Source organism: Microcaecilia unicolor, chromosome 5 (genome assembly GCF_901765095.1).
Source record: "Microcaecilia unicolor chromosome 5, aMicUni1.1, whole genome shotgun sequence".
In the NCBI taxonomy this organism is placed as follows: Eukaryota; Metazoa; Chordata; class Amphibia; order Gymnophiona; family Siphonopidae; genus Microcaecilia; species Microcaecilia unicolor.
This window is the reverse complement of record NC_044035.1, coordinates 72,201,079-72,226,408: the sequence shown is the minus strand read 5'-3', so window position 1 is coordinate 72,226,408 and position 25,330 is coordinate 72,201,079. Positions and strand designations below refer to the sequence as shown.

At 39.8% G+C, this 25,330-nt stretch overlaps 1 protein-coding gene across 1 annotated transcript in view; it reads right to left on the bottom strand.

Moving 5' to 3' along the window:
- The window catches only part of INPP5A (inositol polyphosphate-5-phosphatase A), a 778,463-nt gene that overhangs the window by 601,588 nt on the left and 151,545 nt on the right, over positions 1-25,330 (bottom strand). The window contains exon 2 of the mRNA XM_030202993.1: positions 14,257-14,298. Within this exon, the coding sequence (XP_030058853.1) occupies positions 14,257-14,298 (42 nt within the window). The remainder of the gene's footprint in view (positions 1-14,256; positions 14,299-25,330) is intronic.

Genomic DNA, 25,330 nt, shown 5'->3' with positions numbered 1-25,330 from the left:
ATCGCTGGACATGGGTGGATGGGCAGGGGAGGGCAGGGGGGACAGGAGGGTCGCTGGACATGGGTGGATGGCAGGGGGAAGAGAGAATCGCTGGACATGGGTGGATGGCAGGGGGGGTCGCTGGACATGGGTGGATGGCAGGGGGAACAGAGAATCGCTGGACATGGGTGCATGGCAGGGGGAACAGAGAATCGCTGGACATGGGTGCATGGCAGGGGGAAGAGAGAATCACTGGACATGGGTGGATGGCAGGGGGACAGGAGGGTAGCTGGACATGGGTGGATGGCAGGGGGAAGAGAGAATCGCTGGACATGGGTGGATGGAGGGCAGGGGAGAGGAGGGCTGCTAGACATGGGTAGATGAAGGAGAGGGAAGGGAGAGAGAAGAAATGCTGGACATGGATGGAGGCGAGGGATGAGTGAGGAAGGAGATGAGATGAGGGAAAAGGAAGAGAGGAGAAAAACTGCACATGGATGTAGAAAATAGGCAGAAGCTGGATCCACTGGACAGTCAAGTCTGTGGAGGACCCAGCTTTTACTTATGGATGTAGGGCAAGAAATGAAGAAGTAAGGAGGAAAGTAAAGAAATAAACGGAAAGGAAGCCCTGGAAACGGAGTTAAGAGGAGAGCAGCAGAATCAGATACTAAGCCAGCATGATCAGAAAAACAAAGTCACCAGACAACAAATGTAGAAAAAATCATTTTATTTTCATTTTAGTGTCTGGAATATGTCCAATTTGAGAATTTGCATCTGCTGTCTTATTTTGCACTGGGTATACTGGAGCTGTAACAGCTTACAGAAATTATTTATAATGAAAAAAAAATCACGTTATTTTTTTCTCCTATACTAGTATAATATTTTCAACGATGTCTGCTTATATGCGCTTTGGCTGGTATAAGGGGTGTGGCAAATGTGGGTGTGTCTATAATAGGGGTGGAGTCATATGTGGTGACTCCACCCACAAATCCTAAAGGTGGAGGAGAGGGGGAAAGCAAGGCTCATCCCAAGTGAACTAGCTTTGCAAGCAATGCACCTCCCAACATACAACCATAATTTTGATACCTTAAATGCCCACTGGAAAGAGAGGGAGGGATGTTTAGCCATAATGAAGATCATTTTTTAACAAGGTACCTATATGAAATTCTAAAAACATGCCTGCTTCCATAATAATCCCAGAAACAAACCAAATTAAATAGGTGCAATGTTCTGCGGGTACTATGTGTATGCCCCTAACTCCACACAAACACTGCCACCAGCAACACCAACAAGCAATGTACATAAAAGTACACAAGCTCTTGTCAGCACACATACTAACAAAAATATTATGCAAGAACATTCTGTATGGTTTTACTTTTATGCAGAAATTATTTTATTGGTATTATTGGGACTCAAATGCCCCTGATTTTTCTTTGTTGCAGCCTTGTTTTGATGCTCTTACTAACTGGTTGCATACCAATCGACTCAACCCTCACAAAACCCATTGCCTGTTGGTTAACAAATCATCCCTCCAGACCCTTGATTTTTCTACAATTCAGGGTGCCACAATACATTAGTAGATTCCTTTCGTTATTTAGGCATTTACTTGTACTATAAACTATCACTGGTCATATGATAAAATCTTGCTTTTAAGCACTGCGTCTTATCCGTTCTGTCCGTTCATACTTCAAAAACTCTGCCTGTGCAACTCTCCTTTATGCTTTGTAACCTCTACACTAGATTATTGCAACTATCTATTCTGGAATATCCTCAGTTCTTTTAAAGAGATAATTCAGACCATTCAAAATACTTTTATCCATCTCCTGTCTTCAGCAGGACGCTTTGATCATCTGACACCTTTCTTTCTTTGTCATCACTGGCTCCCTATTCCTTACCGCATTAAATTCAAGATTCTGACTAACACGTAAGGCTCTTCATACTGTTCATCCATCTTATCTTGCATCCTTTATCTGCCCATACGTTCCATCTTGGTCCTTCAGAGTACTTATTATGCATTTATTCATCAGAGCACCTTTTTCTATCTAGCACCCTACTTATGAAATTCCTTACCACTGACTCTTAGGGATGAAATATCCTTTCCAAAATTTAAGGCCAGGTTGAAGACCTTCTTTTTCCAAGCATTCCTGGGACAAGTGGCCTCATGAGGTGGCCGGTGGACACAATAGAAGCCTGGTTTTAATCTTTTAAATCTCCATTCCTTTCAAATATTCCCTAACATTCCATTTGTTTTTTTTGGAAGCTGCAGTCACACTGGTCTAAAAATTCAACATATTGTCCACAATGACTCCAAGACCATTCTCCTGGGTTGTTACTCCTAACTCAGCCCAGCATTTTATACTTGTAATTGAGATTATTTTCCTTATGTGTATCACTTGGTACTCATCCACATTAAATTTCATCTGCCATTTAGATGCCCAGTCTGTCTCAAAATTTATCTGTAAATCCTAGCAATCCTCTGCTGTTTTAAAGACTTCCAATAATTTTGACCCGTCTGCAAATTTGATCACCTCACTTGTCACTCCTGTCACCAGATCATTTATAAATATGTTAAACAGTACAAGTCAGAGTAGAGTGCTTTAAAGCAGTCACAACTGACCCTTTTCTATGTGGACCATATAATCCTACTCTCTATTTCCTATCTCTAAGTTTTCTATCCACATAAGAGCATTGCCTCCTATCCCATGACTTTCCTATTTCTAAGGAATCCCTCATCAGGGACGTTGTCAAACATCCAAATACACTATAATCAACTGACTCACTTGTTTACAATGTCAAAAAAATCTAATACATTGGATAAGATAACTCTTGCCTTTGCTGAACCCATGCTAACACAATTCCATTAAGCCTCATCTATCAATATGGTCAATAATTTTGTTTTTTTAGTATCGTTTCAACCATTTTACCCAGCACCGACATCAGGCTTACCAGTCGACAGTTTTCCCAAATCACCCTTAGAGATCTTTTTCAAGATTGTCTTTATACTGGTCACCCTCCAGTCCTCAGGTATCAGGGTCATTTTAAATGATAAATAGTTACTAGTAATCTATAACCTATCAATTACATTTTTTAGCTCTTTCAGCTCTCTAGGAAGAATACCATCTGGCACTGTTGATTTGATGATCTTTAGTTTGTCAATTCGATGTATTATATCTTCTAGACTTTAGATTGATGTGCTTTAGTAGCTCCAAATTATTACTATCAAAGGTTTCTGGTATCGTTTCAAGTTTCTTTATTATTTGATATCCTGCTTAAGAGAAAATCCATCTAAGCAGCTTGCATTACTTAAAATTATAACTTAAAATAAGTATATAGTATAGAAGGAAAAAAATAGAAAAGTTAATCATATTAGAGGGAAAAAGAAAAAAAAAGAGGTGTATGAAGCCTACATCCTCTTCAATAAAGACTGAGCACAAAAACTAAATGATTTCCTTGCTATTATCTTATTCTCAATCAGGATTTCGGTCAATCACAGTACCGAAACTGTGCTAGTGTCTGCAATGAACTCATTTAAACAAGAAATTGCAAGGGGCAACAACATACTCCTCCTACAATTCGACATGTCCAGTGCCTTTGACATGGTTGACCATGAAATAATATTACATATACTAGAATACTTTGGAATAGGAGGCACAGTTCTCAAATGGTTCAAAGGATTCCTGACCACAAGGATCATACCAAGTAACAACGAAAGCGGACAGATCACCCCCATGGACACCTGAATGTGGAGTACCCCAAGGATCCCCCCTCTCACCAACCTTATTCAACCCGATGATGATACCTTTGGCTAAACTTCTAGCAACTGAAACCCTCAACCCTTACATATATGCAGATGACGTCACGATCTCCATTCCGTTCAGACATGATCTAAATGAAATTACCAATGAGATTAACCAAAGCCTCCAAATAATGCATTCCTGGGCAGATGCATTCCAACTGAAACTAAATGCAGAAAAAACACAGTGTGTTGTTTTCACCTCACAACATAACACAAAAAGCTTCCCTACCATAACCACACCATACTGTTCTCTGCCTATTTCTCAAAACTTGAAAATTCTAGGAGTAATCATAGATCGAAACCTCACTCTCGATGCTCACGTGAAAAATACAAAGAAAAAGATGTTCTATTCCATGTGGAAATTTAAGAGAGTAAAACCTTTCTTCCCAAGACACATATTCCGCACCCTGGTACAGTCAATGGTGATAAGTCATCTTGATTACTGCAATGCACTGTACGCAGGCTGCAAAGAGCAGAACATCAAAAATCTCCAAACTGCCCCAGAATACTGCGGCCAGACTCATATTTGGAAAAACCAAATATGAAAGCGCAAAACCCTTACGAGAGAAACTCCACTGCTCCCACTTAAGAAACGCATTGCATTCAAGATCTGCACAATGGTACACAAAATCATTCACGCAGACGCCCCAAACTACATGTTAAACCTTGTGGACCTACCTCCCAGAAATGCCTCAAAATCATCCCGCAAATTTCTCGACCTGCACAGAACTAAAATACAAGGCAATGCATGATACCACCTTCTCCTACAAGAGCATGAAGTTATGGAACGCACTACCTAGAGACCTGAAAACAATCAACGAAACAACTATCTTTTGCAAATCCCTCAAGACATATTTCTCAACAAAGCCTACAATGAAACCCAGAACCGTACTAATCCACCTCTGAACACCCATCTTCTAATATACCTATTAAATTCCTTCTTCTTCTCTCTACTTACGTCAATGGAGGGCGGGGCCCAGGAACAACAGACTGATGTCGGAGGAGGGAGAAGCAATTGGCGATCAGATGTTTTATCCCGTGCAGCACCTTCGCATACAGGTGAGAGGCGCTGCACGGGACGGTAATGCGGAGGGGGGGTCCGGTGGAGGGTGGGAGCGGCGGCGACGATCCCAGGGGGCGGGGCACGGGGTGTGGCACGGGGCGGAGGATGGCGGGAGGTGGAGCCCTGGAGCAAAGGACAGGAGACACAGGAAGGGAGGGGAAGCGGGATGAGAAATTTGGAGATTTGCTTTTATTAAAACCGGCTGAAGCGGGGAACAGCGGCAATCTCGGGGGGGGGGGCAAGGTCGCCTATACAGGACGCTCCTGACGAGCGCCTTTGCCCCCCTCCCGATCTATTTGGATTTTTTTTTTTGTTTTGGTTAATGCAGGGGGAAGTGGGGAGCCACGTGTTTGTGTTTGTGGTGTTGGCTGCTCTGCGCATGATTTAGGGGCCGATTACCGACGGGGGTTACGATTCATTGATACATTGTACTTCTCGATACCACAACGAAAATGTTTGACCTGTTTTTTTGGTGCATGCTTCGGTTTTTCAAAATCGTTAAGGACTTTAACGATTTAGATTTTTTTTACATTTGTTTGATTCATCTGGGCCTCAGTTACTATCTCTCCTTTTAACTTACAACTGAAATTCAAAGTTATTTATGAAGAGATAAACAAATATGCCTTTTGCAATATGACATCTCTACTGTATTTGATTCTGTAGATCATAGTTTATTATTGAAGAAATTATGTGAACTTGGTTGGTAGGTCCTGTTTGGAATGGTTTAAGAAATTTCTATGTAATCAGTCCTACAGTGTATGGAAAAGCAGAGTGTTGTCTAAAAGCTGGCTTTCAACTGTGGGGTGCCTCAGGGCTCCTCAATATCACCTATGCTGTATAATCTTTTCATTAGCTCTCTTGGATCCACTCCTCTTAGTGGAGGTGAACGCTGTTTTCCTATGCAGATAATATTATGATGCTAGTGTCTGTCAGTTCTACCTTGGATGATACTTTTATCCGAGTTTCCGCTGCATGGATAAAATTCAGAATTGAGCTTTAGCAAATATGCTTAAGTTAAATCCAAATAAAACTAAAGTGCTCTGGTTTTCCAATTCTATGTTGGCTATTCTTTCTACTATACTGCTGGCTAGTAGTAAAATCGTAAAGGTGGATAAAGAATCTAGGGTTTGGGGGGGGGGGGGGGTGATCCTTGACTCCTCACTTACTTTTGGACCACAGATTACCAATCTGTGCAGACAGACTTTCTATCACATGTGTCAACTACGTCTGATTAGGTCTTATTTTTTTTCAATCACAGTTTTATTTATTTATTTATTTATTGCATTTGTATCCACATTTTCCCACCTCTTTGCAGGCTCAGTGTGGCTACAATACATCATGAATAGTGGAAATACATGATAGCTAGATATTTAGTATTACAGACAGATCTTGGGTGACATGATTATGATAAGACAAGATAGTCTAACAAGCAGATATACTAAGTCTTTTCTGGATATATGTGGAAAGGTACTGGTTCAGATGTTGGTGTTATCCCATCTGGATTACTGTAATTCTCTTTATGTTGATTGAATGGCAAACTTCTACACAAATTACAAATGATACAGAATACTGCTGTGCAATTGGTTTTTCGTTTGAAGAAATATGATAGTATCACTCCATATATGAGGAAACTTCACGGCTCTCTCTCTTGAGGAGCGTATTGTGTTTAAAACTGTTGAATGACTTTTCATGTTTGTACGATATTGCTTATTCAACTCTTTTCGGATTTTCTTTTTTCTTCCTTTCGGGTGAGTGGTAGCTTTTTATTAAAATTTCCAGCATTTAACGGTGTATGGGTAAGCGCCATTTGATGCTATGTTCTCTTTTCATGCAGTTTCTATCTGGAATGTATGGCCATCATGTATTCGTTCAGAGGCGAACTATATGCAACTGCGTAAAACATTGATAACTTTTTTTATTTGATAATTTTAAGTTTGGGGTTGTTTTTATTTTATGTAATTCCTCATGTTATTGTGAGTTCCTTGTTTGTGAACCACCTTGAACCTTCAAGCTCGGAGTAGTGTGGTGTACAAATCTCACAGTACTCTAAATGGGGCCTCACCAGAGACTTATATAGAGGAACTACCACTTCCTTTTTCCTGCTGGTCATTCCTCTTCCTATGCACCCAAGCATCCTTCTGGCTTTGGCCGTCACCCATTCTACCTGTTTTGCCACCTTAAGGTCGTTAGAAACTATCGACTCCGAGTTCTGCTCTTCTTTTGTGCATGGTAGTACTTCCCCAACTAAATGGTGCTGCTCCCTTGGGTTTCTGTAGCCCGAGTGCACGGAACCTGCATTTTAGCATTAAATCTTAGTTGCCATTTCTGGACCATTCTTTTAGCTTCACCAGATCACTCCTCATGCTATCCACACCATAATGGATGTCTACCCTATTTCAGAGTTTTGTGTCATCCACAGAAGGCAATCTTACCCAACAGCCCTTTGCAATATCACTCACAAAGAACTTAAAAAGAGCTGGGCCAAGGACCAATTCTTGCAGTACACCACTGGTAACACTGTCTTCCTCAGAGTGACCACCTTTTACCACCACCACCCTCTGTCTCCTTACAGTAACTAGTTTAACCCAGTTAGTCATTTTTCAGTCCAGAGCAAGGGCATTCAGTTTACTTATCAGTTGCCTATGCGGAACTGTGTCAAAGGCTTTACTAAATCTAAGTACACCACATCTAGCGCTCACCTTAAATCCAACTGTGTGGTCATACCATTACTAACATTTCATGACCATGTAACCCAAAATCCTCTGTAAAACCAAATGTATATCCTCTTCTCATTTCCAGTATCCATGATGTATTGTAAGCCACATTGAGCCTGCAAAGAGGTGGGGAAAACGTGGGATACAAATGCAAACAAATAAATAAATAAATAAAAGAAGTTAGTCAAATTAATCTGACAAGACCTTCCTCTATTATAGTAATGTTGTCTATCTTGGCATGGCACGGCACGCTATTTATGGAACAGGTTGAGGACATTACAGAATGCATGCATTAGATTGTTGGGGGGAGACGGATGGAGCGAGCATGTCCCTCCTTTGTATAAATTCTATCACTGGCTCCCAGTGGAATTTAGGGTGTCTTATAAGGTGTTGACTTTAGTGCATAAGGCATTTATCAGAAGACTCCCCCCCTATTTGGCCTCTCTGTTACATTTGTATGCTCCACTGAGAAACTTGCAGTCAGCTAATGTTTCTCTTTTGGCTCTCCCTGATAATTTTCAGGCTCGCTTGTCCATTACTAGGGCTTTGACTTTTTTTTTTTTTTTTTTTTGGCAGGCTCCTACATTGTGGAAACGGTTCCCCTTTGGACCTGCGGAAAGATGAGTCTTATCAACGATTTAAGGTAAAATTGAAATTTATAATTTATTTCAGAGGCATTTGGCCCTGATACATGACCTGACAGCTTCACTGGAAGCTCATGGCGTATGCTCTTTTGAATCTCCTTTTCTATCAAGAATGGTGTTATTTTCTTTTAATTTGATTGTAAACCACTCTGGCTAGTCTCAGAAGGGTGGGCTATCAATTATATTAACTATTAAACCCATGTTGCCTTGGGTCTTGCAATCCCCCAGGAGTAATAACTGTATGGAAACATGCTAAATACACCCCAATTGCTAGATTTGCACTTACCAAGCATTTTTTACATCTAAATCATGGTAACTGCAAAACTTTACCACGCTTTTAGTGAACAGGCCCTTGTATTGTAAATCTTCAAGGAACACTATACCAACTGTACCCTGAATGTAATTTGGCCCTCGAATTACTGAAAAAGGCATCAGCTAACCTTCCCCCCCCCCCCCCCCAACAAACACACACTTCCCCTTCCTTGATGAGATTCCATTGCAAGTTTCTCTTTGCTGACTTTGCATAAGATACTGTAAGAATCTTCCCTGCTTCTCCTTCTGAGACCAATCAATTGAGACCAAGCACTACATTGTTCAATATGTCATCTTTGTTTTCTCTACCCCTCTATAGACCCCCGTGGGATCCTTCCACATGGAGGTGTATAGAGGGTTTGGTTCTTCGAATATCTTTCTAACCGCCTCCCTGAATTCTTGTGAGACCCCTTCCCATGGGTATCGCTGTTGGGGAGGCATCAGAAGGCGCAGTTCAAGTCTAATTCCCATGACCACAGCTTTCTGTCTTTTTGGGTCTAAATGAATCTTTGGCCATTTGTGTTCCCACATATATGCTATTAGAAATCACCCTGATTAATTCAGTGTGGAATCTTACTTGTGTATGGAGTATTTTGTAGAACAAATGACAGGTATAGAATAAATAGAAATAAAGACAGAGATAGTTTACCGAAATAAGGTATTTATTCTTACCCAAAATTAAGACATCAATCTGGTACATTCATCAGACAGCTTCGAGACTCAATTGGACAGAGCTTCGCCCTCGGAAAGACGTTGGGGAAAGTTCCAAAAATCTGTCCAATTCTCATCTCTTTTATAGGAGCTGGTCTCAATACAAGTCTATGAAAAGGGACTTTTTTTTCCTAATCTTGCATAACCTCTGAATCATGCTCAACTGTCGGTCAGGTGCCCATCTCTCCTTTCCGTTTCAGCTATTGCAAGTTATTGTGCAATTTCCCTTTTTATAAACAACTTTTTTTTCTTTTCTTATGAACATATCTAAATATGGATATATTAATTTCATATCACCATGTGATCTGGGTGCCATCTTCTAAAGACAGGCTCCATGTTATGAACCAAACTTCTATCATTTCTGTCTTTAATTTCTTCATCATAGGTGTTACACTCAATTTGAAAGTTGCACCAGGTTTCATTAAGACTCACCAAGCAGTCTTGCTCTTGCAGGCTCTCTGCTATAAGGCCATCATCTGATTTTCAGGCCTAGTCAGTACTTATCAGCTGTTTAAAGCTATGTAGCTTGGCCCACCACTATTCCAGTAGATAGGCCTCAAGCTAGATCACATATTAACATCTTTTATAGCTCCAGGAATCCATCTTCGTATTTCACATCTTGTTCATTAAATCTGCAGAAGAATAATAATCTGCTACCTTTTTTTGGCTTAGATTCAATTACAGTAGAACCCATAACATTTTATAAATGTTATTTTTTCTGCTCAAAAGAAGTAGTCATTAAGACTTTAAAAAAATAAAATAAAACTCATCTGCAATTAAGGTTGCCTTCTGAATAGGACACCCTCAAGCATTTTTAGATATGCATTTGCATTACCTGAGAAATACTGGGGCATTCAAATTTAGATTTAACCAAGCATCTTTTTCTGTTTTCCCTTTGTAAGAATAAAGTACACTACCTGGTTATTGTGGCAGGGTACATTTAGCAAATAACAGTTCATACTAACGGTTACATACCAATAAAGTGCATAAATCATTAGAATAATGACATACGCGCAAATGCTAAATTCCACCTAAGTGCTACACTCTTAATACATCTATATCTATATGGTGCCTATTTTACAGGTAGGTGTACAGACATGTGGAATCTGGGGTGAGCATGGGTATGACTCACACATGCATAACTTACAGAATAATCTAAGTTCTGTGCCTATCACTGGAGCTTAAGCTAAACCTGCCAACTGGATCCAGATCTGCAGGACAGAGTTGATCTAGTCGTGGGTCTTGTAGTTCTGATTTCCACATTGTATTCCCTATAAGAACAGCAATACTACAAGTCCCAGCATGCACTGTGATAAACCAAGGACTGGATCAACCCTGTCCTGAGAATCTGAATCCAGTTGGAAGCATTAGCTTAGGCGCATACACATTATGTCAGTTTTATAGCTGGCATAAGTGCTCATGCCTAACTTATAGGTAAATATTTCACAGTTATGCTACTATTCTATAAAGGAAATAGGTGCCTTTTCCTTTATAGAACTGGTTCCTACCAGGTACCCAGTTACAGAATTACCCTTTTCGTGTTCATGACTGAATTGAACCCACCATCCCCAAACAAACGGGCAGGTGTTCAAGAAACAGACCAGTGGACATCCAATCCTGAAAGAAAACTAGGAATTCTAATTTACAGCAAATCTTTACTATGAGGATCTGAAGGTCTTACAGCTCTTCCAGATTATGACATGCAAAGCTAAGACCTCCAGCCTCAGATATCAGTTTTACGTTCTTTCTTTTATTCCCAGGGTAAAGCCCTAGCAGACCATGTTAGCCATACACACATAGTAAATTAAGAAACACTGAGTCAAGATATAGCAGAAAAATAGTAGGGAAATTTACTGTCATATGATGCTTTCTATTTACTCATTTTTAAATTAATTCAATTAGTATTTCTTTAGTTTTTTTATTGGTTTTAGTTATAGAATTGTTAGTGTTTTTAGATTCTACATTTGATTATTGTAAACCACTTTAACACGTGCACAAGGTGGCATAAAAAGTAAATAACGCATATCAAATCAAATGTGTCTCCATTTATGCTTGCCCCATCCCAGCTTCCTCATGCGCTCCTACAATAAATCCTCTATAGAACCAAATTCAGGAAATGCGGGTATGATTCCCTCTTTCCCTAAGTTGAAGATGGGACCAAATCTGAATCACACAGAAATATTCTTCATGTACTTAATTTATGATTTATATTTAATAATCAGTGAAAAAGGAAAAGTCTCCATATAGACCCGTGGGCTACATCGATGTACACACAACCCTCAGTGGATTACTGTTGAACTTTTCAGCTGGATGACAGGGAGTAGATGCAATTGCTTTCCTGTACAATGTTTTTTAAATATGGGATCTTCCCTCTTGCCATAAGCTCATTTACCATTAAATTATTCAATACATGATTGTCCAAGCAACAAAGCAGGCAGTCTTAAACTGTAATAAGTAAACAATGTCTACAAAATTTCAGGGATATTAGTAGTTCCCTTCTTTCCGAATTAACAAGAAGGTTCAGATCTCAGTTAAGTACATGCTACACTCACTACACTCCTTAATACAACCCCCTCTCATTCTGCTGCAGTTTTAAACTCTTTTACTTTCAATGTGCTTTGAAAACCATACAATGGTTATTCATATATGAAAATGTAGCAACAAAATGCGCCCTCAATGTCCGGAAGAACATTCTAGAGTCCTCTCCTAACATGCCCTTTCTAGCAGTATGAAGTAATTTAAGTTGGACTTGACTGTTTCTCACTAGGCAAATTAGGAGGAACTGTAATCAGAACTGCAGGATGTTTTCCTTCAAAGGAGTCCAGGGAAACAGGAGCCATAAGGCAGTGGTTCCCAAACCTGGACCTGGAGGCACCCCAGCCAATCAGGTTTTCAGGATATCCACAATGCCTATTCATGACAGAGATTTGCATGTAGTGAAGGCAGTGCATGCAAATCTCTCTCATGAATATTCGATGTGGATATTCTGAAAACCTGACCAGCTGGGGTGCCTCCAGGATTCAGGTTTGGAAACCACTGCCATAAGACTTCTGCCAATCTAACCTAATGTCTGCAAGGTTTATCCAAGCTACAAGCTTAAACCAGGGAAGTAAGATGAGTCCAAGATTCAAGGGGATCTAAGCTTTAGAACCAGCCTGCTACATCTAGTCCCCGAGGAGCCCTACACAGAATGGAGACATGACTGAATTTCCAGCTGCCAGGAAAGAAGAAAGGTGGAAAAAGAAAAAAACCAGCTCGGGATTGCAAGAAGGGCCTGTTAGCATGTGCATCTCTGCAGCACATTTAAGAATCAGAACTGAATAGAAGAGACCTGACTTCCGAATGTATCCCCTCAACTCCCAATCAAGGGAGTTTGCTTTTGATTTTTACATGCTGCTTTTAATACATTGCACTTTTGAGGAGGTGAGCAAGTGATTCCCTTCTTCTTATATCTTCACTCTTCTATATATTAGAGAGCTTGGAGGTTTGTGTTTGTCATGCAGAGCAATATCTGCACTGGTGGTGCCTCCCTTAGAAATGAGGTGGCCTTGACAAACATGGAGAGGAGAAATGCCCCCACTTAGGGACCATGAGAAAGAACCAAGGAGAGGACAGCAGAGAGCTTCAGGTCTCAGGATGCTGAACTCATACTCTGTACTATTTTTTACATCGTTTATATTGATGTTACTGGGACTGCAGACACCTTATTTCTGAGTATTACCAATAAAGCAAGGCTGTGGAGTTGGTACACCAAACCTCCAACTCCTACTGTTATTAGGCTTTAAATTTTTCATTCTGGATATATACTTATATAGCTGGTAAGTATAAGGTTAGGTCCAGGACAAAGGTATGTACACATAAGTTTAAAATGTCACATTTACCACATATCGCAATGTTTATTTTGTTTGAAGCTGGAGTTGGTACATTTTCACCAACTCTGACTCCACCAATATTGATTCTGACTCAGACTCAGACTCCAGGGCCCTGCAATAAAGGTGTTTGTTATTCAATGTACCCCTGGTACCCAATTGTAACTCTTCAGCTTTTGTCTATTAATTTCCCTCAAGTCTACCCTGTTTCCCCGAAGTAAGACATCCCCCAAAAATAAGACCTAGTAGAGGTTTTCCTGAATTGGTAGATATAAAGCCTCCCCCGAAAGTAAGACCTAGCAATTTTTGTTTGAAAGCAGGGATGCCGAGAGCCGGACAAGGCCGCCCCCCCCCCCCCCCCACACGAGGTCGCCAGGCCCCCCTCCACCCACCCTCCATCGCTCCCGGAACTAACCTTAAACGCCTCCTTTCACCTTCGCAGCAGCAGCAGGGCAGACCTCTCCTTCCTTCCGTGTCCCGCCCTCACGGACATTACGTCAGGCGAGGGCAGGACACGGAAGGAAGGAGTGGCCTGCCCTGCTGCTGCTTGCTGCAAAGGTGAAAGGAGATGTTTAATGTTAGTTCCGGGAGCGACGGAGGGAGGGCGGGCGGGCGGGCCAACCCCGATGTTTCCCCCGAAAAATAAGACAGCCCCTGAAAATAAGACCTAGCGCATTTTGGGGGGCAAAAATTAATATAAGACAGTGTCTTATTTTCGGGGAAACACGGTATGCCTTGGATTTTGCCCTCCTTTGACTGGTAAGCTGGTTTTCCTATCCCCCTCCATCTCTTATAAACTTCTTTTCTGTAGGATTTCTCGGGTCACTCTTGACTCCAAGTGAGAGGTCAGATAGGTACAAAAGCAGAACATATACAAAATAAACAAACTTTCTTCTCATGAACCTAAGAGCATCATTTCAGAGCCGAGATGAGCTGTCTCAAATACTACTACTACTTAACATTTCTAAAGCGCTACTAGGGTTACACAGCGCTGTACAATTTAACATGGAAGGACAGTCCCTGCTCAAAGAGCTTACAATCTAAAAAGACAAATGTACAGTTAATCTGGCATCAGCATGTCTCTCTGCCACAAAGAAACAAATTTAAAAAAATAAACTATCCCCAAACAAATCTTTTGTGTACATATACTCTCTCAGAAACCCAGTCTTACCCGATAAAACTCTCGGAGCCAGCTCTTCTGCAAATTTTCTGTCTGGAAAAAAAAACAGAAAGAGGCAATGTCAATGATGGTAAAAATAAAATGCATGAAAGCACAAGTATTCTAGTAAGCATATAGCTCCTGGAGAAAACTGGATTCTTTGCAGGTTAAGATACCTTCCATTGGACTAAACAAAGGATTTATCCTAAGATAATGGTGACATCCATGAGCTTTCAAGACTGCAGATGTTCCACCTTCAGATATCAAGTTTCAGCAGACATTAGAAAATTGCACTGGAACATTAAATCTGGGATACGGGCTTTTCCTGTCATTAAAATGAGAAACATCTTTTCACTTAATGAAGCAACCATCAACGAATCAAGGGATAACCTTTAAACTTCCTGGGAGATGCAACATAAAATTCTTATTTACTCATAGCTTCAGTGTTCAACCCAAATGGAAGCTTCTGTTTCTTCAAGGTGTGTCCACTAGAAAACCCAAAATGCTTAAACAGCTTCACAATGAGATATAACACTCAGAAGAATGATGCATCTCTTCACATGCCTCCACCACATGTATGGAATTATGCCTTACAATAGCACCTTTGGAGTAAGTAACAAAGTTGAAAATCTGCTTCAACCTATAGAGGCATGAAGAGTTTGAGCTGTTTTAAGAATGACTATAGCAATTCAACAGCAGAAGTTATACAACTATAACCATGTGGTTTAACAGGCCAATGTATGCACACTAAAGCAGTAGTGGCAAATAGGTAAAGTATTTCAAGTTATATAAAACTATTACAGAATATCATATTTTATATTTATCAGAATACAAATAATGACAAATATTATTCGACTGAATATGAATAATGGGCATTGAGCTTTACCATAGCAAATAATTGAAGAAGCAACGTGAAATCAGAGATCAAGTGGATTTAGCATAGTAGATCCCCAGATTATTCGTATCCAAATTTAAATCACTATTCGGCTGAATATGAATAATGAATTTGGGGCTGAATCTAATACAAATATTCAGTAGAGCCCTAATTGCTATAGGTACATACTACTGCTTACTCTGAAGAAACACTTCTCACACTTAGAAAATTACGTAAAAGTGTAAGAAGCTTAGTGTAGAGGTTTGCACAATTATTGGCACTTTCATGCAGAAAGGATTTTAGCATGGAAGAAAAATGTACAGAAATTTACATAGAATCAGCTCATTAAAATCCAAAAAATAGTGAGTATATTATGTATTAAACCTGAAGTCCGAGTGCACAGTTTTCTAACACCAGAACTTTAATATGTGGGTCTGAACATAGGGTAATGCATTTTGTATGCATGTACTTTTGTCCCTAGTGGGCTCAGAATCTAGTTTTGTACCTAAGGTTAAGTGACTTGCCCAGGGTCACAAGGAGCCACAGCAGGAATCACACTCAGTTCCTCAGGTGTCAAACCAGGGGGGTACCTACAGATGTCACAGCACCACAAAAATATTGAGCACTCTGAAAGCCAATATTCTCTTTTAAGATGAGCTCTTCCTTTTCCTGTGCCTCATCAGGAAGCAGGCCAAGAGAACAGAACATCATGCAATAGCAGGAGCAGATAAAAATGTGCATGGACCTCTTCCAGCCCTGAGAGTGGCAGGCCTGATGACAGGAGGGAAGTAGCAGGGTATCATGACCCTGGGGCCCGTGTCAGACACCTGACCCGCCACGTGTGTGTGTGGGAGGGCGGGGAGTGTCTGTACATTTTTATTTAATTTATTATGAAATAAAATTAGCTTTATTTTTATGTCACTGGGAAATTTTGATACGGCAGGTTAGAAATGTTTTAAATAAATAAAATAGAAACTATTGAAGATTCTTCACAAACATCACTAAAAAACCCATCGCTCTGAACAAAGCTAATACAGGCAAACTGTAGCACACCAGTTGGGCCTTGTGTGTTAACGTATATACTTCAGGAAAAGGATATGCCACAATAAAATGGAAAAAGAAAAGCGCCACAGCAAGAAGTTGAAATAAGGCCTTGGCCTTCGTAACATTACAAGTGCCCATCCAAACATCCGGCAGTAGTCTGGCTCTGCATTTCATTGGCACTATTTTCTAGATTTCATGCTTTTCAGAAAACAGACAATACTAAACTACTCATAATACTTGTAACACTTCAAGTGCTACTTCTATGAAAACTTCAGTGAACAATGACTCATTTCCAGCATGTAAAACTAGCCATACCTAAAGACAGTTTATGAGGGGGGTGGGGGGGGTGGAAGTCTTCAACAACCTCATTGTAAGATTGGAATTCTACACCAAATGCAATTTTCTTCAATGCAGAAATATTTAATTTCTACCCAATCTGTATATGAACTATGTAATAAAAACAAAAACCCATGTTCCAGTTTTCATAGCTTTTCACACTTAGCTGTTTTGTTCCTCTCTTTATTCAGTGTCGCTATCTTGAGAATGTCAAGAATCAAAAACAAGTGTGTCGAAACATCCAGGCAAATACACAGAATTACGACAGAGAAAGTACAAGCATGCTGGTAAATTCTAGGCTTAACTGAATTCTGAGTGCCTATGGTGGAAGTTTAGATCACACTATAACCCCCTACTATGCCTTCATATATTTATGCTGTGGTCCCTTTAAGAGCCCAGCACTTTCTAAGGGCCTTCTGCAGATATTCTTGTCAGTCAGGAGAAGCCTTTGAGTAGCCTACAAGGTGGAATTCTTCTTAAAGCTAGATTAAATTTGATAATTGACAACCTTAATTAATCTTAATTCTTTTAACCAAAAAAAAAATTGCAAAGTGGCAAGCCTAAGACTGACAGAAAGCAGAACTGACTCAAGTATCCAGAGAAATCAAACACCTGAGCCTCCACTTTGGGTTTGGGCTCCCTCCAGAACTGAAGCACCTTTTTAAATGGCTGGCAGGGATGAATATTCATTGTGGGTATCCTGAAAATCTGACTAGCTGGGGGCCTCCAGAACCAGGTTTTGGAACCACTGATCTAGACTTTCTCAGTTAGGGATGTTGGGGGTAGTTCTCAGCTGATTCTCTTCTTTCCTTACTGATCATGTCTTCTCGGTATCTGTAGGGTCTATTACTTTCTCTACTTATTCTCTTAAAAGTGGGGGTCTCTCAAGGTCCTATACTTTCTCCCTTACTGTTCAGACAAATGTCAAAGCAGACACTGTAAAGTCCAAAACAAGTCTTTATTTAAGCAAATCCCGACATGGCCATGTTTCATCAAAGAGGCTGCATCAGGGTAAACATAAACAACTAACCAGGGTTTCTCAGCCTTTGCCCTGATAATGAAACTAAACATACAAGATGACTTGAATAAACCTTCTTACCAAATGAGGGCAGAGCATTACCAGGGCAAAGGCCAAGAAACCCTGATTAGTTGTTTATGTTTACCCCTGATGCAGCCTCTTCAGTGAAACATGGCCACATCGAGATTTGCTTAAATAAAAAGATTTGTTTTGGACTTTACAGAGTCTACTTTGGCATTTGTCTGTTTTATGGCTGCAGACATATAGTGCCTCTTTGTTGTTTGCTTTGATGTTGCTGAGTCCCTTATTTTTCAACCTATTAATCAGTCCTTTGGCAATTGTAAGCTCTTTGAGCAGGGACTGTCTTTCTTCTATGTTTGTGCAGCGCTGCATACGCTTTGTAGCGCTATAGAAATGCAAAATAGTAGTAGTAGTAGTAATTTTAATTCAGTCTTTTAATATCAGATTCTACATTTATGCCAATGACATTTTACAACTGTTCCCAGTCTCTCCTTTAAATATCAATTTGTCCCCTCTCTTCAGACTCGCTCAATAGTAGCATCTTGACTGACATCTAACAAATTGAAACTGAACCCTGATAAAACTACTATGTGTTGGATACATGGGTCTCTGTCTCTTACTCCTGTTCTTTTTAATCTTCCCATTACCTAGGGGTATGGATTGATTCTAATTTGGTTTTTACACAGCACATATTTGGTGGTGTCAAATTTGGCTTTGCTACTTTTCGAATGTTACATTCTGTTCGGGCTTTTCTTGACTTTGATTACCTACACACATTACTACATGCTCTCCTTATTTCCAAATTAGATTATTGCAATTCTGCTTACTCAGGTCTCACCCAACCACAAATTAAATGTCTCCAAACACTTCAAAATTGTGTAGCACACTTCCTTTGCAAATCTAGGAAATTTAACCATGTTACTCCCTTACTGTCTCATCTACATTGATTCCCAATTCATTTTTGGATCATGTTCAAAATTTTGACTTTTGCATATAAAGCTTATCACTCGGGTATCCCTGTCTATTTCTTCTCTATAACTATTCCATATACTCCTTCTCATGTTCTCCGTTCCCTTGATGAAAACTGAATGGTTAGTCCCGGGATTTAGCATGCCCATTTAGAATCCACTCATCACTCTGCGTTCTACTTTGTTGACCCTACACTTTGGAATTCCCTTCCTGGTCATATTCGTTCTCAGCACTCTTTTTCCCAATTTAAGTCCCTTCTTAAAACCCACTATTACTGTTTGGCATTCCCAGGTGGATTTTGCTGAGTCCCGGTCGGTAGCTGGCCCGCAGAGCCTTTTTTGGCATTAATGTTAATTGGGTTGTCTGACTCTAGTGCTTGTTTATCTTTCCTATTTTATGATAGCGTTCTTTTCCTTTTTTACCTATATGTTTTTAGTTGTAAACTGCTTAGATCCTCCAGCCGGGAATATAAGGTATAGTAAGTTTTAATAAACAAACAAACTCTTAAAACCACTGCAACTTGCTTCTCATAGGTTTCCCACTAAGCCATACTACTAATCATTTCTATAGCGCTACTAGAAGCACACAGCACTGTACACATTATATGCAGGTACTTTCTCTGTCCCTAGAGGGCTCACAATCTAAGTTTTGGTACCTGGGGCAATGGAGGGTTAAGTGACTTGTTCAAGGTCACAAGGAGCTGCAATGGGAATTTAACCTAGTTCCCCAGGATCAAAGTCCACTGCACTAACCACTAGGCTACTCCTCCACTCCATCTCTCTCCCCTTCAATCCGTTCAAAATTCTGCTGCAAAACTTATATTCCGCCAGTGTCACTATGCTCATATTAGACCTCTTCTCATCCCTATCCATTTCCGCATACAGTTCAAACTCCTCTCACTGACTTAAAAGTGCATTTCCTATGCAGTTCCTCAGAACTTCTCCACTCATCTCCTCCTACACTCCTCCCCTGGAAGTCCGTTCACCGGGTAAATCTCTCTTGTCTGTACCCTTCTCCTCCACTGTCAACTTCAGACTCTGTTCATTTTATCTTGCTGCACAATATGCCTCGAACAGACTTCCAGAGTCAGTACGTCAAGCTCCATCTCTGGCTGTATTCAAATCTGGAATATAAACCCACCTTTTTAAGGTTGCTTTTAAACTCCTAACTCCTATTTGTTCAGTACCCATGTCTATCATTCCCACCATAAATAATTCCCTTATCCCTTTATTTGTCCTGTTTGTCTATCTTTATTAGATTGTAAGCTCTGTGAAGCAGGGACTATCTCTTACATGGTTAGTGCACAATGCTAAGTAGTAGTAGTAACAGCAGCACCCCAATATTGGGCAAGCTTATTTATTTGTTTCCAGGGAGGGGTAATTTGTATTGTATTTCATTGACACCAATGTGCTCTCTCCAACTGGGAAGGAGCCGCCACTACTGGTCTTTGGAGGACCAAACTGTACAGCCTCTTGCTGCTCTCACCCCCTCTCCCAACCTATTGCATGGTCGATAACCTTCCACTGGGCTCTTTGAGCCCCCCCCCCCCCCCTCAATATACATACAAAGTTGGGAATAGGTAATATTTCCCTCCATATTAACTTACAGTACCAGAACCCTCCCAGCTCTAGAAAGTTCTTAGCAAAAAGAATACTTAAAAATTTAGCCCTAGAGGTCTCTTACTTACACAGAAATATCAACGCATTTCCCTGAATGCTTAAGTTTCTTGGAATATTATTCTACAGAAACATTCAGGGGCCATTTGTGGCTTCTGTTTCAGGTTCCACCCAAATGCAAGGCACATTTCAAAACTGACATAAAACAAAAAATTCTACACACACCCCTTCCCACCTTCAACTGCAATTCTTACTCTTTCTACAGTCTGAAATCACATGGAACCGTCTGCAAACAGACCACAGGAGAGAGTGAATCCCTTCAATTAGAAACCCATTATGCTCTTCTAGCAATTTCCCATTTCATGAAGACTGGCTTTTTGTTAGTCTAACTTTCCATTTGAAAGCTATTTCTGTCCTGTCAGGGTCACCAGCAGCAACTCTGAAAACACATGGATACCACATGAGATGGCTATGTCCTAACCATCTTCCAAAGAGGAATATAAAGTATTCTTTATACCCCACAAATTCCTCAGAGGTAGCAAAACAGCAGCCAGATGACTGGAAAATATTTTGCCAACCCAAGCTAGCACATTATGCACCTTCTTTATATATGAAAAGAGATATTGCTTATACATCAGTGTGTGCAATCATCAGTGTGGTTTATCTGGTTACTTTGGGGTGGGGGGGGGGAGGTAAAGGGAAGGAAGGAAGTCATATTGGCAGTAGTGGCAGGGGGACCAATTTAGCATTAGCACTCAATATTTGAGAAGGGAGTCACCGTCCCCCCACGCCCACCCCAAACCATGCCTCTGAATACAATTTTATCTCAATCATTTTTATTGATGGTTAACACAAACAACAACAAATACACGACATGGTACCATAAACATACTCCAATACCAGATGTCGAAATTAACAGATACAAAACCATCGAATGCCATTTCTGCAAATAAAACAGTGTGTTATGCATGGAAATAAGCACTTATTAAAACTAAGCATCTCATATTCATGTAAAGATACTCATGAGACAGTGTTCCTAGGTGCAAGGATGAGGGGTTTTGAAAATACACACGTAGACAACTTAACTGAAAATAATTGTGCATGGTAATAAACAAGTATAAATGAATTGCCTGAGGTAATTTCCAAATGGAAGTATACCAGTACCAACACAAGGAAAAGAAAGCATGTATTCTTTACATGTGCACTCGTTTATACTATTACTACCAAAACTATTAGCTTCTGCTAATTTCACAATTTAGATCGACAAGAGTAATGCTTATGTGCCAAAATAACAAAAAAAAACCCTATTAAAGCACAGCAAGTCATGTCATCTTAGAAGGAATCCATTGAAATCATATCCTAATATTCTAACTCCTGGCAAAAATCCATACAGTAATCCATTTCATTTCCTTATCATAATCAATTTAATTTCCTTATTATACTAGTTCTGCAAGTGCACAGGCATGACAATTCTATAAATTAATGTCTAGACTTAGAAGCGCCAATAATTTCCAGTTATGTACATATATGCACTAGGCAATATTCTAAGTGTTACAGCGTGCAACTGCAAGGGGGGCTCATAGGTGGGCAGAGTATGTTTGGGCAATGGGTGTTTTGCATATTCCTTCAGATTCTATATATGGCACCCAAAATTGTGTGCCCAACTAAATTAGCTAATGAGCCAATTAGTACCAATAATTGGGTGCTAATTGGCACCAATTTGAATTTGCATGCACATCTTGCTACACAGTTCTATAACAATGTGCACCTAAATCCCATAGCGTGCAACCCAAAAGAGGGCATTGCCATGTGATGTGCATGGGCAGGTCAAAGGAGTTCTTAAAATTTGCATGCAGTGTTACAGAATACCAGGGATGTGAGTCCAAATTGGGCACCAGGGAATTATGCCTGGTTTCAGCAGGCTAAGTCCTGGCACCCAAATCTGGGTGCCAAAATCGGCACTCCATGCTACTCTATAATGGGCATTCATCTTTGAGTGCCCATAAACACTGAATGCCAATTTTTTTTCATTGCCTATTTTGAGCACCATTTACTGAATCAAGCCCAATGCGTGTTACACTTAAGTGCACCAACTTAGAGAAAAAGGAAAGCAGAAAGGGACTTTGGGGCTCATTTTCAAAGCACTTAGATTTATAAAATTCCATAGGTTACTATGGAACTTTGTAAGTCTGCTTTGAAAATACGCCTCCATATGGCCTATTCAATCTGCCCATCTATGCCATCTACTACCTCTTCCTCTCCCTTAGATTTCCTATGTATTTTTTCACAAGCATTCTTCAATTCAGATACAGTCTTCATCTCTACCACCTCGACATGGAGGCCATTCCACAAATTCACCTCCCTTTCTGTAAAGTAGAATTTCCCAAGATTACTCCTGAGTCTGTCCCCTTTCACCTTCATCCTATGCCCCCTCGTTCCAGAGCTTTCTTTCAATTGAAAGAGACCCGCCTCCTGTGTATTTATGCTGCATAGGTATTAATGTCTCTATTGTATCTCCCCTCTCCCATCTAACTTCCAAAGTAGACATATTGAGATCTTTAACTCTATCCCTATAGACTTTATGACAAAGACCATTGACCATTTTAGCAGCTGCTCTTTGGACAGACTCCATCCTGTTTATATGTTTTGGAAGGTGTGGTCTCCAGAATTGCACACAATATTCTAAATTGACCTGGCACAAATATGCCAAAATGGCTTTACACTAGTCTATTACAACTTATGCACCTACATGTAAATGCCATTATAGAAGAGGTGCTAAGTGCACCTCACTGTCTCTGTCACACATGAAATCAGCAATCAAAAATGACTTAACGAAAGGCAAAAATGTTTATTTTTCTTGGAATTCACAATCATACAAAGGTTTAGGAGCACCACAACCATAAGGATAAGCATCTTGTTTGTCCTGTTTGTCTATCCTAATTAGATTGTAAGCTCTGTCGAGCAGGGACTGTCTCTTCATGTTCAAGTGTACAGTGCTGCGTACGTCTAGCAGCGCTAAAGAAATTATAAGTAGTACTAGTAGTAGTAGTATCTAGTACACAGAACATTGAACTTTAAGACTGAATTTACATTACTTGTTTGGAAAGGATCTAGCAAAAAAGCAAAACCTCCATGGTTGCCCAACACCTATGGTGACAAACTGTAAAAGCTAAGGTACCACTGCAAGGGTCTCATGTGCCACTATGTAACATACATGCTATATCTGTCACCTCTAACATGCAAACACACTATAAATATATATGCCAGAGAGTTGATATTCAGAAGACTTCTCCAGCTAAACTGGGTTTTAGCCAAACAAACCTATCCGTTTAAAATTTGGTCCTTTAACCAGCTTGGTAGGAGTGATTAAAATAAGTTGCTCAAATTTTGACAGTTCAATAAGAGCCACCTCATCAGAAACATTCCCGGATAAGGATTTCAGACTTTATCAGTTAGAACAGAGGTGTCCAACCTCGACCCTTGAAGGCCAGAACCCAGTCAGATTTTCATGATTTCCACAATAAATATGCATGAAGTCTATTTACATACAATGGAGGAACTGTATGCAAATAGATCTCATGCCTATTTACTAGGGAAATCCTGAAAACCCAACCAGGTTGCAGTCCACCAGACCGACGTTGAACACCTCTGGGTTAAAGCGATACTTAGTGCTAGCTTCCTAAACTAAGCAAGGTAATGCCAGCCACACAAATGGCAGACCTACATCTATCCAGTCAAATTTTGAGCAGGTTGATTTAGCTAGATATTCAACCATGTTTTTTAATTAGAAATTTTTTAAATTCTATATATTTTATTAATGTTCTTTAATTACTGTTTAAATCAATTTAAATGTATATGTTTTTTTTATCTGTTTTAAATTATTGTCGTTTTGATTGATGTCTATGTATGTTTAATACAGACCCCTGACGCAGGTGCTAGGCGCCAAAACACGGCCCATGTCGGGTCCATTTTGGAATATCAACAGTTGTGAATAAAGAATTGTGTCCCATTTTCCTTTGGTGCTTCTGTGACTTTTCAACCATAAAACCTGCCACATAAGTGCATATAAGGATAGTCAGGGAAATTTAACCAATTATCTTATCTGCTTTATCAGAGTTTTCTTTTGATTTATTTTTCTATATTGGTTCCCAAATATTCAAGTGAGAAGTGGAAATCCAAGAACTAACTCAAGGCTTTAGTACTTGAACTGCAGGAACCCTACTTATTTATGAATAAATCATATCTATTGTGCAGCCCTTACACATTCCCTTTATACTCATCCACTTACTAAAAATCTTTAGATCAACAAATGTGATGAAATCAAAGAGACTGATTTTTAAATAGTTCTGGTGTCTTCAGTATCACTGAGAAATACTTTGCTGGCCCATTCCCTTGACATTTACACAACACAGATAACTGATTATTATCAGAGTTATCTCTGAACAACCTTGGAAATGTTATTGGCATCATCACTGTCAAAATATTAAAATAATTTAGGTCAGGAACAGGTCAGAATTCAGGAAAATAACAAGTGCAATATCTGGCAAGTAGCCACTAACAGATATGTGTAGGTACTGATGTTAATTGCATATGTACCAAAATGTAGGTTAGAAGACCAAGTGGCATCCCAAAAACCTGATCATGAACTGCAAAGCCTTTGTTAATTTGAAAATTATAGCACAGTTCATGTCCATAGGGAAATACCACACACACTGACATATAACTTAGTGACAGTAAATAATACCCAAAAGAGCCCAAATTGACCAACTTAGTCAAATTTTTAATCATTTAATAAAATGCTCCTTGAATATTAAACATCTATTAATGAATTAGTTGGATCCAGAGTGCAAAGCCTGTGTCAAAACACTATGAATAGATAAAAAGCATGGGTTTACGTAGTATAATATCAACAGCTGGATAAATAGTAATTTCACAGTAATTTCATTCTGACCCAAATTATCCAAGGAAAGGACTTAATAAGGATCTGGGTTTTCTAGCCCATTATAAACCATAAAGTTGTATTTCTCTGTTTATTTCTCTGTTTATCACCCTCCTCTCACCTACCAACACCCATCCTGTTAGAATATCAATGAAATGCTTTGATGTCCCCATGCATACCCCCACCCGCCAACTCTGTCAGACTGTCAAAGTAATGTTTTGATGTTTCTCTTATATATACTATCTGCTACCACATTTGCTTATTTCCGA